Source organism: Dipodomys spectabilis, unplaced genomic scaffold, assembly GCF_019054845.1.
Source record: "Dipodomys spectabilis isolate Male_0828 unplaced genomic scaffold, ASM1905484v1 ptg000163l, whole genome shotgun sequence".
Taxonomy (NCBI): domain Eukaryota; kingdom Metazoa; phylum Chordata; class Mammalia; order Rodentia; family Heteromyidae; genus Dipodomys; species Dipodomys spectabilis.
In genome coordinates, this window is record NW_024870840.1 from 19149498 (window position 1) to 19168058 (window position 18561).

The following is an 18561-nucleotide window of genomic DNA, read 5'->3' on the forward strand; positions in this document are numbered from 1 at the left end:
ATTAGGGGATCATGGTTTGAGGTCAGCCCAGGCATAAAGTTTGCTAGACTCCATCCAATGACTGGGTAAGATGGTATGTGCCTGACATCCCCAGTGATGCACAAACAGAGTGAGTGCAGCCTAGGCTGTCCTAAGCATAAAGCAATACCTTGTCTCAAAAATAACCCAGGTGAAAAAGGGGTTGGAGAAGTGGCTCAAATGGAAGAAAGCCTGTCTAACAAGTGTAGGGCCCTGAGCTCAATCTCTACAACTACAAAAACAAAACAAATTATATATTTTGTGGATACAAAAATATTCATTAATAATTTCACAAAACAATTACTGGGTTCTATTGTTTCTTTAATATTCCTTTAAAAATGAAATACATGATTTCAAGTTTTTAAAAATAGAATCTTGATATAGAGCCTAGGTTGGCCTTGAACTTGACAAGTACTGGTATTACAGGTGTGACTACAAAGCTCACTAAATTCATCTTATTATAATAAAAACAGTATAAAGAACAACATATCTATTTCTGTTTCCTGAGGGTTTAACTAAATAAGGAATGTTATTCTAAATCCAGAAACTGATGGCCATTTGAAATTAAGAGCCATGATGAAAATAACATGTTAAAGTAAGCTAAACAATATTTCTATGGGTTTTGCTTTGTAGTATTATTGATCAGAATTTTTTTTAAGGCTTCAGTTAAATTTTTTGTGTTCTACTTTTTTTTTTTTTTAGTTGGCTGTGGGGTTTGTATTTGGGGCTGGGCACTGAGCTCTTTTTGGTTAAGATTAGCGCTCTACCACATTGAGCCATAGTGAGCCATAGTGCCACTTCCAGCTTTCTGGTGGTTAACTGGAGGTAAGAATCTCACAGACTTTCCTACTGGGATTGGCTGTGAACTGTGATCCTCAGATCTCAGTCAACTGATTAGCTAAAGGTACAGGCATGAGCCACTGACCTGGCTTACTTCTATTTTAAATAGAAAATATGACTAGTTTTTTTTTTAAACCATTGTTACTGATCTAAAGGTAAAAGGCTCTATAAAAGATTCTATCTTAAAAAGTATTTAATAGGATCACACCTGTAATCCTAGCTACTCAGGAGGTTGAGATCTGAGAATCAGGATCGTGGTTCCAAGCAGGAAACTCCATGAGACTCTTTTAGCACCTCACTCCCAAGCCTGCCACTGCCCACCCCCTGCAAACAAAACAAAACAAAACCCAGAAGTAGGGTTATGACTCAAGTGGTAGAAAGCTAGCCTTGAGCAAAAAAGCTCAGGAACAGCATCCAGGCCCTGAGATCAAGCTCCAGGAGTGGCACCAAGCAAGCAAGCAAGCAATGAAATTAAAAAAGTATTTGTAAAAAGTTAAAAATTACTTGTAGTGACAGTAATAACCTTTGAGGAATTATGGCAAGACTCAAGGGTTAGAAGACAGGTTCTTGCAAGCAAATTGATGGCATACTTTATAATAGAACAAAAAAATAATACTCTTAGTTAAGTGATAAAGGCAATATTCCTTCATATTTGAAGTTGTAAATTGCTGACAATATTGTATGAGATCAACAAGCTATATAAAATTGAGTAAATTGTACAAGACACTATGTTGAAAATGAACTTTAAAACTTGGGGAGGGAGGAGTTGGGGAGGTGGGGAGGGAAGGGATGGTAGGGGAAAAACAAAGGAGGGGGTAACAATGCTTGATAGGAAAAGTACTTATTACCTTACTCATGTAACTGTAACCCCCTCTGTACAGTATCGTTACAATAAAAATATATATTTAAAAAACTGAGTAAAGCCAAACATGTTTTCATAAAAAACTTACAGTAAAGACACTTATAATTGATATTTTATGTAGTAAGCATAAATGGTAAATGATTCACATAGATAAATTCAATTATTCTAAAACAGTAAAGCTTTTGGAAAGCATCTTCACATCTATGAAGTAGGAAAACTAAACAAATATAAAAGAAGATGTATTTGGTTTTTATGTAGATTAAGCCCTTGTATGTGATTCCAGATGAGAGGATGGACAGTGAGAAAGCAGTAATAAAAACAGATTCCAGCCCACCATAAGAAAAACTTTTCTACTTTTTAGCAAGAATAATGGAACTACTTGCTACTTATGAGGCTGGTAATCTAATGAAAGAACACATCAATGTGGAATTAAATGACTGCAGGTTTGGAATTTATCCCTGTACCCAGGGTAACTGGTTGTCTGACCTCTATAGACTCAAACAAAAGGAGGGGGTGCATACCTGACATATACACCTTACATATACTGGCAAGCAATATCTAATATGGATATCATTATTACATTTGAAATGAGGTATGTATACAATACACTCATCCGTCACGATATCACAGTTAAAAAAAACAACAAATATAGTGATCCCTCAACTACTGGGTGAGTTAGGTTCCAGAGACCCCTGCAATAGGTGAAAACCCACTAATAGCTATAAATGAACTGTGATATAGTGAGGAATGACTATCTAATGTTGCTACTTAGAGGATTTTCACCTATCTTGGGGGGGGGGGTCTCTGGAATATAACTCTTGCGGTAGGTGAGAGATCACTGATTGTACTGTTGCAAAATAGGTATGCAAAACCAAAAAGTTGTTTCATTGACAGTCACTGTTAGTGGTGATTAATAGGGATGCTATATAAGCTCCCCAGGTTTAAATCCTGATATTGCTGAGAACAGAACAGTCTGATAACACACATACAGAAGTGGAGTACACTAGTCACTGTTTAAGACAGCAGTAATACAAGCTCCCTGACCTCACTGAGGTGCTAGGGAGGGAGGGGGATAGACAATAAACAAACCAACAATTACATAACAAGCTACGATAAAGGGTAAAATTAGTGACAAGTAAAGGAAAATGAGAGTGGGGGTAGGAGTGGTGAAGTGAAGGACTGCTAGTTTAGGAAGGATAATCAAGGAAGGACTCTCCTTTGAGAACAAATGTGTGGGTAGAACAAGCCACCCAGATTCTGTGGGAAGAGCATGACAGGCAGAAGAAAAGAAAAAAAAAATGAAAAGGGCAAAGGAGAGAGGAAAGGCTTAAACTAGGAAAACAAAAGGAATTTCAGGGGACCAGCAAGGAGGTCAGTGTCACTGCAGTGAAACATGGGTGACAAGAGATAAGGTTGGACATACAAGCGCTTGACTACTCAGGTAGACACAGAAGTTTGTTTTCAATGGAAAGGAAACAACCGTTAAGATTTATGCACAAGATTGACAAAATTAATCTTAAGTGAATCACCCTGCAAATGTTTTAAGTGAGTCACTCTGGAAATGATCTCTAAGGAATCACTTGATTCCATACTTACCTGAATTTAATCATTCTAAGAGGAAAATGTAAAAGCAAGCTATGTAAGGGCAGGCCAGGCATTGATGGGAGCCCAATAACAAAAGACTACAGTAGAGCAGACTACCTGTGATTGGCAGAGTTCACATACATAACATCGAGTGAAGAAAGGTGTAGAGGAGATTTGGTAGGAGTTTTGGAATGTTGTGAATGGGGGAAAGGGAGTAGGGTGACAAATCACAACTCTAGCAGGAAACATTGGGGGATACCAATACTGTCAGATCTCAGAGAGAAGAGGCAGGTAGAAAGACTAGGTGGGCACAGGGATTTTATCGTCAGTATGACTGATCCCTGGGGGGCAATCTGACTGTCACAAATAGGTGTCTGTGAAACAAGGAAAAACATTATGTGACAAGAAGTTAACATTTAGACCTTCCATAAACCCAAAGTCAAGAGAGATGAAATTGTTCCTAAGTAGACACTTACATAGATAGATGTGTTTAGTTATTTTTTCAGGGAAGAACAGAAAGGTGAAAGAACAAAACCAGGAATTTTTGCCATTGTAGGATGAAGACTATTGTTACTTTTCAGCATGGAGATGTCCTCTGTAGAAATACAATCTTCAATAGTATTTTGTCAAACACTAAGCTTACCCAGTCTCAACTGCAAACCCAAGAGAAAGATGAAACAAAAGTAAGACAGAAGTGTAAAGAAAAAAAAAAGTATAAGTGTATGACAAACAAATTACCACATAATGAATCAAATTGCTCATTTTAAATAAAAGATCTATTTATGGAATTCTGGGTATCTTTTCAGGAAAGCTAAACAATTTAAAAAAATTTTTTTTTTTAAGAGTCAATAGGGCCCTGGCAAGGAAATGGTTAACCTGAAGATATGAAGCAATGTAGAAGAATTCAGAAGCAACCAAATCACTGGAAAAAGTGAGGGTTTTTTTGTTCATTATAAAGGGACATAAATTTAGTCTCCAACCCACAATCCCCTCCTATCCCCTAACTTCCCCAGAATCCTGCACAGCCCATAGAAGGTGGAAAGTGTGCCAAAACAAACAGTGTGAGCTCTGCTCTGTGGATGGAGGGTGGAACAAGGTCTGGGTGGAAAGGAGTGTGACTGGCAGGCAAACCAATGGAACCACTTTAGAGCAAGGCCACAAAATGGAGACTAAATAATCCGCTGATTTCCAGACTTCACGGAAAATGGTTATGCTTAGGGAAATCACACAAGAGATTCCCAACTCACTTCAGAAAGCAAAAACAGAAAGGATGGGAGAAAATGAAACAAAGCAAACATACCTGCTCTTTTATCTGTCTTTAATTTAATCATAAAATACCCTCCTCCCTCTTCTCTTCTCCCAACCACCCGGGAACAGAACAGCGAACTGGCAGCAGCTCAGGTGAAAGACTTCAGCCTCCCAGCTACAAAGGGGGAGATAGCAGACAATGGAACTGGTGATTCATTACAAAAGAATACACTCCACAGCGGCCTGCTGCCACATGGACTCACAGCACTATTTAAAGGAACAGCACTCCCTTTCCAAACTCCCTTTTCTTAACACCTTCCCTCCTCTGGATTCTGATGGAAAACAGATTTTGAAGAAAATGCCAGCAAAGCACTTAGCTGTCCAAGAAAGGGAGGGCTCTGTCTGTGCTTCGTAGGAGCTGGCAATGTTATGCCATTGTAGAGCACAAAAATCTGCATTCGCATCCCTACTGTAACATCTTTCCTCTTTACCTAAAGCAGTTTACCTCAACAATAAATAGTATAACCAAGTTTGTGTCATTTTTCTTAAATTAGGGGGAAAATCATTTTTTCAATTTTATTTTTTCTCATTTGGTTCTTATGAGTATGATTTTTTTTCTAACAAAAACAACAACTCTACTTTGTTATTTTCATACATGGGAAACACAGTATTCCTGAGCCTGTAAACCAAAATAAAAAATTCCTGCAACTACACACATGAATAAAAGATCAAAAGTTATTCTTTAGAATATCACATAAGCATTTCTGGTTACCAGATTTTGTCATCAAATGGCCAAGCACTTGTTATTTTTGGTAAATGACGGGGAAATTTGCTAATTACAAGAAAAAAAGCTCATCTAAAGCTACAGCATATATAATAGCATATATAATAGCATCCTCTGGCCAAATACCAATGTGGAACTAATAATGGACGATGAGAGTATCATCACCAGAAAAGCCTTCCTCTACAAACTGAGTGATGGAAATAGCAGATGTGGAAAAGGCCTAGTGTGAAGATGCAAAGAACCTAGATTGTATCATAATGAAGCATATCTGTATCTCTCTCATAATATTCTAGTCAGGATACTACATCCTGAAATAAAACCATTTAACTTTGATAGTCCAGCCCTAGCCAGCATAGACAGTTTATATTGAAAAGGCTATGGACAGATTTTATTATCAAGTGTTTGGATTGGGTATCTGGCCTAAAAACAGAAAGCAAAAAATGGAATAAACACTATATAACACAACTGAACAGAAACCTAAATGATACAAAAGGTAACAATTGGCCCAGTCAGTTATTTCTTTGACTGTGTTTTCTAGATTACTAATAACTGTACACTGTATTACCACAGAAAATGTATATATCAAAACAAATGTGCTGGAATACTGAAAATTCACAATTCTTTTTTCAACTACCAGCTGTATATTTTTTCAGCATGGGCAAAATGAGTTACTTCTTTCCTTTGGCATTCAGTACCTTCTGAGAAAATTCAATAATTTAAACTTAATTATTAGAATTCTTAACCACCAAAATATGCCCACTAATTTCTTCTACTTCATTCTTAACATTATAGTTTCCTTTAATACTGACAACTAAGGCCAAATTAAATATACATGAGCATTACATTTAGGATATATATACTTCAGCTCTCCTATAAACTAAAGGGCAATGTTCCATGAGACAGCAGAAAACTGAGTACAAAAATTCCTGGTTTAGATAACTCTCACTGGTTTAAAAGTACATATAGTGAAAACTCAAATATGTGAAGAGCCTTCAGTAAGAGCTCAGAAGGGAGCTGTTACCCTCTAATATTGTCAGTTAATGAAAATTGAATGAGAGCCCCAAGGCTCAGCAAGTAAAATCTCCAAACCAAGGAAGAGAATCAGAAATAAATAGGCAGATTTTATCCTTTGTGGAAATTAAAAAAAAGGAAACAATATCTCAAGAGACTCCCTAAGAGGTTAAGAAAGCATATGAGAACTATTTTAATAGTTTCAAGGATTTCTTGCTCATCTCTAAACTCTGAATTGGTGAAAAAATACTTCAGGAGGATTTATTCTTTGAAAATTCCTCTGAATCAGGATAGGCGTGTTTCCCTATAGGTTCCTCTCCAGCCACATACTACTGCGGGTTATTATATAACATTTTAACTGACCAGGATTCCAGTTTTGAAGATGAAGCATCTTTCCTGATAGCTAGCTGCCTCTCTCACCCTCTGGCGGTGACTTGGAGAGGAAAAAAAAAAAGGAGATTCAAAAAGGGCACCCTCCTTAAAAGGAAAGCACTGTCCAGAGATGAAATTTCCCCAGTCCGAATAAAAGCCTAGAGTAAGACCCATTGAGAGCAAAGGGCTTGAATGTTCCAGCATGTAAATTATTCCCTCAGGATCAATTCCAGCCTCCTCACTCCTTCTCAACCTATATATAAAGAAAAAAAGTGTAAAGGAGCACACAGAAGGGTGAAATAGCCCTACCAGGGAATCTGTGTAAGAGCGTTCACCTTTCTATTAGTCAGGAATGACTTGCTAAAATACAGAGTAGACATTGCCTGACACACTACAGAGGGAGAGAGGGGAGGGGCGAAAGAGGTAGGGGAAGAGAGAGATCTTCCATTTCCTACTCCCTCTCCTTCCAGTGTCTTTTAAAGCTGGGTAATTGTCATTTATACATCCAGGTTGGTTCCCCTGTCAGGAGAGCTCTACCTGCCTCGGCTACCTGCCTGTACCTGGATGCTCCTATGGGTGCCTACCAAAAGCATTCTTTGCCCAGTAACAAAGCCATGGAAATGCAGTATTTTTCTCCCTAACCTTCAATAAGCCCTTTGCAGAGAGGGCAGCAAAACTGCAATTCCATAGCCAATCCTGAGAAGCCATAGTGAATCAGGAATCAGATTTCCCTATAACACACATTCTTTTGCAATTCTTAAAAGGAAGTCATTCCCTTCCCCCCCCCCCTTTTTTTTTTGGCAGTCTCTCTTCCTACCTCTGCAGTCTTTCTCTCCCTCCCTCTTCTCAGAACCAAGACAAAGAGGTAGACAAATCCCCACAGGGTCTTCCTGAGCTACAGCTGCACAGTACAGGAAACAGGAATCTGCTATGGAGCTGGGGTGGGGGGGGGCGGGGAGAGGATGGATACACAGCACACACATACGCGCTCGCAGACACAGACTAACACTTCAGCTGATAACAATACATCTGGCCTTTAAAGAAAACAACCCTAGTTAAAACTCCGCTGGCTATACTCTACCCCTAAGCCTCCACTCAGATCCCAGAGACAGAAAAGAAACATGCCGAGGAAGCTCAGATCTTACCTGAGTTACCATTTTCTTTTTCTCCATAAACCAAACGGAACAGATGAGCAACCGTTCAAAGCTGCCTTGCTGGGGCACACCTCCACGGCTCTCTTTTTCACCCCTCCCCCCCGGCTAGCTAAAGGTGAGAAATTGACGGTCCTTTGCACCGTTTTCTTTCTTTTTCCTTTCTAGTGTTTCTTTCTTTCTTTTCTCTTCCTCTCTGGCAGTCTCTCCCCCTCCTCCTTTCTCCAGCTCCCTCCCATATCTCAGGCAGATGGCTGAAGGAAGCCCCACCCCTGAATGCCTAAGGTAATTAATCAGAGCAGAGCCCCACCTCTTCCTCCTCCCCCACCCCCAGCTCCTCCCAGCAGGCTGACAGCTCCCAACTCCAGAAGCCAGACTGCTGGAGAGTGGCAGATTGGTGTGTGCTGTGCCACGCATGTGTGTGTTTGCGTGTGTGTCTCTGTGTCTGTGTGTGCACGTGTGTAGAGGGGTACGGGGAGTGTCTGTAGGGGGAAAGAAGAGCAGATTGAGGAAGGGGCAGTTGCCATGTGCTGGCATATTTTAAGGATGTGATGGTAACATTAATTACACGGCACTGGAAGCATTCCTTGTAATTTACAGCTAATACAAATTTAAGAGATTATGGCCATAATAATAAATAAGCGCTGATACAAAATTATCTTTAACAGTCTTTCACCCATGTGCAGTTTAAAAATGCAGCAGATTAAATGAAAGGTGTGATTCAAAAAGCTGTTCAATGAGCGCTAACAGAAAGGTTTTCAAGGACAGGAATATTCAAGGGTCTGCTCCTATTAGAAGGCCGAATCAGCCTAATGAGGGCACAGGACTAAAAGGGAGAAGAAACACAATTTATTAAGTACCTATTTTTTTCTGCAGCGAAAACTCTGGGGATTCTGAAAAAGGTGTCATTACACAGATGACCGCTGAAGAAACTTAAGGTATATACAAAACTGACTGCTTAAAACTTCAGCTTCATTAAATATTTGAGTTCCTGGCCTCTGTGTTTCAGCCTCCAGTGACAGAAACAAGTCCTTTCTTATGTATACACTGGCACCGGTGTCATTACTGTAAACAGTAACTGTTACTATAGAGGGCTATAAATACAGAGTGTGTAACAGAATATTTATTAAACACAAGAGCTTTTTTTTTTTTAAGTTCTCTTATTAAAAATGTGGTTCAGTCCCAAAGTTATGGTCTGATTCTGTACTTTACAAGTGATCTTGGGAATGTCTTTGATTTCTGAATATAAATTTAATAATCTCCCTTCTTTTCCTATTAAAGACTCCAATGAAATTATATGTTTGATGAGTTTATAATTTTTGCAATTTGTCTCAAAAATATTCTGATGAGCTTTTTAAAATATTCTGATGAAAATATGTATTATGCTAATACCTCCCATAGACTATCTATGCAAAGATAAAAAGTATTAATATTATGCTAACACCTCCCATAGACTATCTATGCAAAGACAAAAATGATTAAGTTGTTTTAAAAATAAATACACAAAAAACTATAACTGAAAATCAGTAGCCACAAAGAACCCAGTTCTTTGCTGTGTCCATGAGGGCTGTGATGGCATGTAAAATCAGTCTTTTTATTATGCACAGATAACAATGTTGGCTGGTATTTGACCAAATGAACCATCATTATGTTCTCCTCTAAATTTATAATCTTTTTTGGGGGGAGTGGGCAGTAGTCAAATTTGAACTCTGGTTCTAGCATGCCCCTGGCTTGCTTACTCAGCTGGCACTCTATTACTTGAGCCATGCCTCCAGCCATGCTTTTTGCTGGTTATTTTGGAGATAGAGTATAGTGAATTTTTTCTGCCCACGTTGGCTTCCAACTGCAATTTTCTGGATCTAGGCCACCTGAGCAGTTAGGATTACAGGCATGAGCCACTAGCGCCTGGCTAGCTTTGGCTAACTACAGAGTTTTCAAGTCAGCCTGGCATACATATTGATACCCTGTCTCAAAAATCAAAACAAGAACCAGGCTTTGCACATGCTTGTAATCCCAGTGCTTGGGAAACTGGACAAAACAGTACAGAGTTCCAGGCCATATTGAGACACATAGTGAATTTCAGACCAGAGCTACATGGCAAGACACTGTCTTAAAGAAACAAAATGAACAACCAAAAAAAAAGATAGATGAGTTTAAGAGATATCAGTATACATAAAACTGTATTTTCAGAGGAAAAAAACGTATAAATCTTACTCATGGCATAAATTTGCTTTCACTTCTAATTCAATAGACCTGTACATCAATGTATTCCATTCATCAAACCCACTAGGCCATTGTATTTTATTAGTCAAGCACCAAGTTACCTTGATACTTGGGGGTGAGTGAGACCTCCAGATATCATGGCAAGAGACAGAGTCTTGAGGGGATTTGATTTTTTAAAATTTATTTTTATATATTTTTTTATTGTAGAAATACTGTACAGAGGGGTTACAGTTACATGAGTGGGGTGTGCTTTTTAATATAAGGCAAAAGAAAGATTCTCACCCTTCTGTATAACTAATGTAAGCCAATAAAAAAAAAACGTCTAGGACTGGGTAGGATAAACATATCATTGGGTTTTGGATTATTGCTTCATTTTATACTTAGGACCAATATTTTACATTGAAAATAACAAGTACATTTTTATGCCTTTAATATGAATTTTCAATGTTTATATTGTACTATGAATAATAAACATTCATTTCCATACGAAAAAGATGGCCTATTAAAAAATGAACTATTTTTATAAACACCAAGTAACAAGCACCAGACAATATTTTGAAGTGTGTCTGACTTTAAAGTCTGGCATTATAGAGGACAGTTTGCTCCCAGGTATCCCCAAGAGAGAAGAGCAACTGAACAGCCTGAGTCTGACCCTGCGAAACAACTGTACCCTGGTGGCTGAATATCCCCAGTAATGTACCAAGAGAAACTTCTTTCAGGATCTCTCCTTTCCTCCCTTCCCTTCCCTTCCTCTTTTAGTCTCTCCTTCCTTTCCTTCCCTTTCCTCCAATTTCCGCTACTATGTTTGGTTCCTCATGTTTGGGCCACACAGGACTTGTCTTTCTAGTGGGAGAGGTGGGATACCTAGATCGATCCAAGGCTGCTTCCAAAGCGCAAAAGCTCATTCCTCACACCAGAACCTGGGACTGTGATCAGAACTGACAATGATTTCCAGGTGGGCCAAACCCACGTTTGTCCTCCACAATTGCCAAAAAGTTCATTTTACCAGGTTGGCTCAGGTTTACACAGTTGAGTCCAAGAGGCTCTGCAAAAGTTTCTGGATTTATTGACAGGTGCTATGCTGTTTTGTCTATCTAAATATTTTAATTTTCAGGACACAAATGAAGGAAAGGGGCACTTTCTGCTAGTTATTTTCCTCAGTGCTTCATGTAACCTTTTAGAATCCCAGATTCCTTTCCCAGACTACTTAACTGAAATTTGTCTTATTGAGTTACCAAAGACCTCCAAATGGTAGCTAAATTCAATGGTCATTTTATATATTTGATTTATCTGTGGCATTTGCTAGCCTCTCTTTTAGGGAACTCTCAGTGTTAAACTTCAAATGATAGTCTTTCCTGATTTTTTTCTTTCTCTGTTCACTCCATTCTCCATCTTCCCCTACTTCCTCCCCTTCCTCCTTCTGAATGTTGGTAATGTATGAGGTGCCATTGTTACAACTCTTTTTATTGCATCCCTTAAGTTTTCCACCCAACGTATACAGTAGCACACACAAATGTGTGTGTGTGTGTGTGTGTGTGTGTGTGTGTGTGTGTGTGTTAATGGAAAGGATTCATAGTATCCAGCTGGTTCTTAGAGGGGTCCAAACCTCACAGGAAATGGTAAACATCTTGCCTAGAGGGCAGCCTGACTAGCAAGCAGCAGCACCACATTCAAACTCACAAGTAATGGGTTCCTCATTCTTTCTCAACACTCTATCAAGTCAGAAACAAGTCCTTTGATTTCTCTGGATCTGCTCTATTTTTCCATATCTATAACCATAGATTTAGTCTGAGTTCTTTACCCTGTATAGTTCCTCGTTGATTCTTGTCTCCAGTCTCTCTTCTCATGCAAGTTTCTTGCTATTGCCAGTGATCTTTGTGAGCACAAAATTGACCATTACAATTCCTGATTAATATCCTCAACTGCTTCCCACACCTTAGAAGGAGGAAAAGCCCTAACTCTTGAACAAGAAGGTAAAACAATCTGTTTCAGAATACCTGTCACACTGACAGACTGTAATTACTCTTCAACAGAACCATGTTTCTGTAGTGCCTTCAGTACAGTCTGCTATAAGCCATCCTCTAAAGCCTTAGGTCCTCTAACTCAAAAAAACTTTTCCTGACCTTAATGGCTCCCATGTCTGAGTTAGGCATCCCTTATTTGTGTGCATAATTTACCTTAGCAAGCAATCCACAGGACAGAACCTTTGGAGTTATTATTTCTGCATAAATGACTAGTCTCTGAGCATTCTGAGGGTAGAAATCATGTTATGTCATACCCAGTTCTGAACCTAGTGCTTGAATACACCATAAATGAAAAACATGTTGTCTGAGATGAGTAACAATGCTTTGTTCTCTATCTCTAGCCATTATTAGGCATACATGAATATAAGAATGCAGAATGCCTAAGTAGTTTTTATCAAGATACTATAAAGCACTCTTCCTTCTATGAACAAAGTTATACATTTACTTCAGTATCTTCTAGAAAGCTGAAGTGCATATAAAAAGATAAAATTGGAGAAAGGCTTAATTTTCAACTTTATTAGAATAGTTCAGATTCTAGACAGACTAATACTCACTAATTAAAAAATCACTTCAATGCTTTTGCTCTTCATAATTTTATAGTTGTGACTCAACTTCCTCACCTTCCACCCACATGTCAGCAATGCTATAAAAGCAGATCCAAGAGTCCCTTGTAGAGGCAGGGCTCACTCATACTTTCCCAGGCTGCCTATCGCACCCAAGTGAAAAGGGACAGCATTTCCTGTGCTAATAAAAATTTGGTAGCATAAATCTCTTCATAACATGGCTCCATACAATAATGCTAATAAAGTCTAAGTAACAATGTACACTTTCCAGAGGAGATTATATATGGCCCTGTCCCCAAGAAGCATCTCTAAACTGTACTACTTGTAATATCATTTGCCCCAACATTCTCTTTTAATAGAAGTAAAACTAAATTAGAGCTAATGCTACTGCAGCTTCTTTTTCTCTGGTTTAGGCAGGGTTCACTTATACAGATGACCTATTCCTTTCCCAGAAAAAAGGGTGAGCGTAGATTTAAAAATCAGCTTTTAAACCTTGCATGTTTCTTTCTCTTGCTCTCTTTCTTGCCCCCCTCCCTCTTTCTCTCTCTCTCCTCATGTTTACTTCTGGTTTCCCAAAATCTAACATTTAGAACAAGATCAAAAGTAATAAATACTAATAGTGCAGAAGTCAAAAATATTATTTGATTAAATAAAATCAAAGCCAGCTTTAGATTACTCAAGTTTCTAGACAAATACTAAAAGGATATGATATGGACAAATGTGTCAACAACTGGATTGTTTTAAAAAATGAGTTGGGTGGTGATGGCTTACATCTGTAATCATGGTTACTTAGGAGGCTGAGAGTTAGAGGATTGCAGTTTGAAACCAGCTCAGGCTAAAATTTTTGTAAGATTCTCTTCTCTCCTATAGATGGTATAGTGGCATGCACCTGTCATTCCAAGATATGCTGGAGGTTAAGATTGGGAGAACTACAGATCCAGACTTGGGTAGAAAAGTCTTTGAGACTCCATTTCTATGGAAGGAACATGGGTGTCTGTAATTCTAGCAATGATGGGAAGCCTAAAGCATATGGATGGTAGCTCAAATGTTCACCTGGGTGGGAAGAGAGACTCTACCTTAAAAATAATGAACAAAAAACAGGGCTGGAGCGTATTAGCCTAGTGAGCACAAGGTCCTGAGTTCACATCCCAGTGCTGTTGGAAAAGAGCCTGGCGTGTAATATCAGCATACTCGGGAGAACCTGGCCTGTAATACCAGCATACTCAGGAGAACCAAGGCTGAAGAAGGAGGAGAAGGAGGAGAAGGAGGAGAGAGAAGGAGAAGGAAGGGGAGGGGAGAAGAGATGATTAATCATGAAGGGCTGAGGTGTGGGTCAAGTTCTAGAGAGCCCATCTAGTAAGTACAAGGCTGAGTTCAAACGTGAGTACCCCAACAAAAACAAGTAACTTGTAAAAACTAAAGTGTTCAGCAAAGGAAGGGGTGACACTGTCTAATAAAAAATATACTCTTTACCTGACTTACGTGACTGTAATCTCCCTGTAATCACCTAAATGTGTTATTATAAATAGTAGCAATAATAAAATAAAACTAAACTGTGATATTTTTCTAATACCATGTTTGTTATTACTGGATACTTTTCTGGCTTGCTCTTCCCTGTGTCTTTGTCCCTGGCATAGTACCTGGTACATGGAAGGTGCTTTAAAAATGTGGAATAATAAAATATTTCAAAATGAGAAATTAAAGCCATAGACACATAGAAAATAAAGCCATATGTATATATCTATCTTGAGACCACCTCCCCCTGAAGAACTTAATGGCATTTTCTCCAGCATTTTGCTAAGCATACCTCAGTACCTTTTAGAAAAGAAATTTGTCTCAATCTTCTAGAAACCTAATCTCTGGAAGCAGTCCTTAGCTGTCCTAAACCCTCAAATCAGTACACTTAGTTACATCTCCAAATTTTAGACCCCATTCATCTTTCTCCAACTGCCACAATGTCCTGTGGGGGACAGGTTAAAGAGTCTTAGTGTGATAATAAACAATACCTCTAATTTGCAACAATAGTTAAATTTTATTCAGCTAGTCAGGAGTAATATGTTTAATCTAAGTATCTGTTAAGAAACATTTTCTCAAATATTTTTCCTAGACAGGGAGAGTATACTTTATGCCTTTTAAATTATGCCTAACTGGCCCCTATATGCCCATATTTTAAACAAATTTGGTCTAGATTGGGTTCTGCAAAGAGTATAACTAATAAATCCCAATGACAACTCTTAAGGCCGACGTAATTTTAATAACAGTAAGGAAAATGAAAGGTCAAGTACATGGAATACTTTATTGGCTTGTTGAAAACAACTCACTTTGTTTTGTTATCTCAACACTAATAATTCTAGAAATACTCAATAAAACATTGGTGCAAATCCTCTAATGCTCTTCAAGCATTTCCAGTTGCATAATTCATTGGTGGTGTATAACCTCGAGTATTGTGTAACATATATAAGAATATACTTATGTATAACATATATGTATAATACATAATGTATATTTTTATGTCTATATACTATATAGTCTTATATGTGTACATATGTTCATGTATATACTTATTCTGGGTAATAAGTATACTCGTATATTTAGTTATAACTATAAAGTTAAAAAGATCATTTTATAATCACAGCTAAAATAGTTATATTAGTAAATAACCATCTATTACTCATTTACAAGTTCACTGAAAGAAAACTGTGAAACTAACAGAATAAATAAGGTTATAAAATATATTTGGATTCTTCAATTTGAAGTTGTTTTTGGTTTTTAGGACTAGGGGAGTAACTCAAGGGGTATAGCACCTTCCTAGCAAATGCAAGGTCCTGAGTTCAAACACAGTACAATCACCAATAAACAAAAGAAAAACTAAAATTATTTTAATCCCATTAATTTGTTGATGTAGTAGAATAAGGAATATGCCCTTCAACTTTCAATATCCCATTTCTCTTCCTTTATTTCTAAGTTACCTTAATTTCAGATAGAATAAATCTACTAAAATGGCCCAAAGCCAGCAAAGTATAGTTTCAAACTGAGTATTATTACATTTTCTCAGTAGTAAATCTTAATGGCTAGTGGATTTTGGATGGTCAATTCATCTTATTATGAGTGAATGAATGAAATCTCACTGCAAAAGACTTTATCAAACCATCTCATGATTTCTGAAGCAATTCTTTTGTTGCTAGATGTGCTGGAGATGAAACCCAGGGCCTCATGCATGCTAGCTAAGCAAGTGTTCAACCACTGAGCTCTCTTTGAACTCTCTTTAATCTTCTCTGCACTTTTTAAAGGAGAGTGATAGATTTTTTCGATCTGAAAAAATTCATTTATAATACTGTAGTTATTTTTTTCACAAGTCCTCCAATATTTCAATTTTCTTAGGATACTTACTTTTTCAACTTTTCCCTTGGACAATTTTATGTGTGTTACAGGTAGCTAGGCTGGGTCTCAGAAACTTAACTTTTCACAGATGTTTCTTGTCAAAAGTCTTCCAATACTTACTTGTAAAAAAGATTTGTTTCTAATCTAGTCTCCATACTTCTAGCCTTAAGCTGTCAAAAAGACTAATCTACTATCTTATGTCAACAAAGAAATAGTCCCTAAATAAAATTCACAAATATACCAAAATCTTATCGTGGATGGGTGAGAATGACAGAAGGGGTGATATTGATCAAGATGCATTGTACTCATAACTTGATAAGTGAATTAAAACCTCTTTGTACAACTATATAAAGATAATGAAAAAACCTTATTATAGTAAATGTAATAAACACAATTTGAATAATAAAAATAATAAAAAAATTGGATAGATAGTTCATATACAACCCAAGTGTTAGAATATACAGAAAAATACAACTGCAAACCCTCCCACTGGATTCCAGTCCTGGTAGCTTGAATGAGAATTGTGAGTTTATTCTGGAGATTTTACCCAACAGGTCCAGTTCAAAATACATTGGTTCGGTCTCTAGGCTCCATATTACTAATAAGATGTACTCATTTATCATTTCTTTTAACTTTATACTTTCTTATTCAACCTGCAACTTAGAAGCAAATTGCTAGAAAAATAGCCACTTGAAAGAAAAAAGACTAATGAAGGATCATGTAGCATACACACAAAAAATTGAGAGATCAATTGGTATTTAGAATCCAGAATTGTATGAATTTTTATTTTCCTATTGTAGGTTTCAGCACATTCAATTAATATTTCAAAGAACTGACCACTTCATATTGTTGGACAATGAAGTTATGTGAGCAGAAATATGGGGGTGATTACCAAAACTGAAACCAGAATCCAAGACCCTTCTGCCTACTTACTATATTGCTATTAATTTAAAGGCAAATGGGTACTCTAAAATGTACTTGATAATGGTCTAACAGTGGGTTCTGGGCTTCAACAAGTTGATAATTAAAATACTACTAATTCCATCCCCAAATAATGTGTTAGACTAAAAATAGTCTAAGCATGGGAAAAATGATCTTTATCATGTATTACCTTTCTGAAAAATATGGCAACATTTGTAAACTATGATTTGTGCCTGTCATCTGACCCTAAAGAGACCAAAAATTTACTATAACATGGTGGCTTTATTATGTTACATTTATATTGCCCAGCCCATCCTGCTTAACACACACACACACACACACACACACACACACACACACACGCACACATACACGCACGCACACACACCCTCTGAAGTTTCAAAACTTTAGACTGAAAGTTAACCATTTGTTGGTTACCATCAGTATAAAATTCAAACCTCCTGCTACAGCAAACTAGCTTCTTAAGTCTTAAGACATCTATACTTTGACTGACACCAGGTCAATTGATAGAAAGCCCACAAACATTTCATTCCACCATAAAAGTTTCACAGCAATCAAACAGTAGTTAGAAAACAAATGGTAAATGTTAGCTTACCTGGACAACAGGATACTGATAATCCATACAATATACACCATACATAGCAAAGGAATAAAGCAGTTTTGGATATGGACAACACAAAAAGTAGCTAAGAGTTTGCCTTGTTTGATCTGGCTATCCTGTCCAAAGAAATTAGGAGCACTAAAAAAAACCTTTGGCTGACTTCCAGTCTACGAAGATAGGTACACTGGTTAAGCTGGTCAAGTTAAGAGCAAGCCTCCACCCCAGCAGCATTCATTAACAGAGATGTTCAGGGAAAAGCAAAAAGCTCCAACTGAGTTAGGAGTTTCAGACTGGAAACTATACTAAAGATTTGTTCTTTCTCTTGGCCTTAAACTGCCAACCCCACCAGAAATTCAAGAGGCAGAAAATGACAGCCAGGGAAGAGATCATGGGATCCTTAAAGTGACACACAAAAACGGTAGGAAGTATGAGGTCTCCAGGAGGCAAAATAGTATGTATGTCCCAGGCTTTAAATGCGTCAGAGGGAACACTATAACCCAGGATTTGGAAAGGCAGATGGGACTGGTATTTCTCTGTTCCTTCTTGGGTAGGAATACGCATGCGTCTGTACACATATATTCTCTCTCTCTCTCTCTCTGTCTCCGTCATAGACAGGTGTTGGGATTAACAGCATAAAACCCTTCTGCCATGGAAAAGAATGGGAGAAAAAAAAGTCACACTAATACATGCAGTAAAAGGATCTCTTTCATGACACTGTATGTTTTTGATTCAGCTAACACCCCCTCACTGTGCTTTAACAGAAGCAAGGACAGCTGGCAGGATCAGCACTAGAAAAGAGGAAGGTGGCCCCACTCCGAGGCAACATGAGTCCACTGGAGGCCTGTAGATATGCAGGCTACAAACTCTCAGCTGTTCCAGTCAAACTTGGAGGGATTAACTCTGGCTGCCTGCAAGAAGGTGGGGGTGGAAAGGTCTTTTCAGAGAAGCCAGTTGCTT

The 18561-nt window shown here is 37.9% G+C and overlaps 1 protein-coding gene across 7 annotated transcripts in view; it reads right to left on the reverse strand.

Annotated features, from left to right (window-relative positions):
• Positions 1-18561, reverse strand: part of Rbfox2 (RNA binding fox-1 homolog 2) — a 245672-nt gene that overhangs the window by 63897 nt on the left and 163214 nt on the right. Inside the window, exon 1 of one of the 7 annotated variants that reach the window (XM_042693108.1) lies at positions 7865-8086. The exons of the other annotated variants lie outside the window; for them this stretch is intronic. Coding sequence (XP_042549042.1) covers positions 7865-7891 — 27 coding nt within the window. The 5' untranslated portion in view covers positions 7892-8086. Of the gene's footprint in view, positions 1-7864; positions 8087-18561 lie in introns of those variants that run through there. 7 annotated transcript variants of the gene reach the window in all.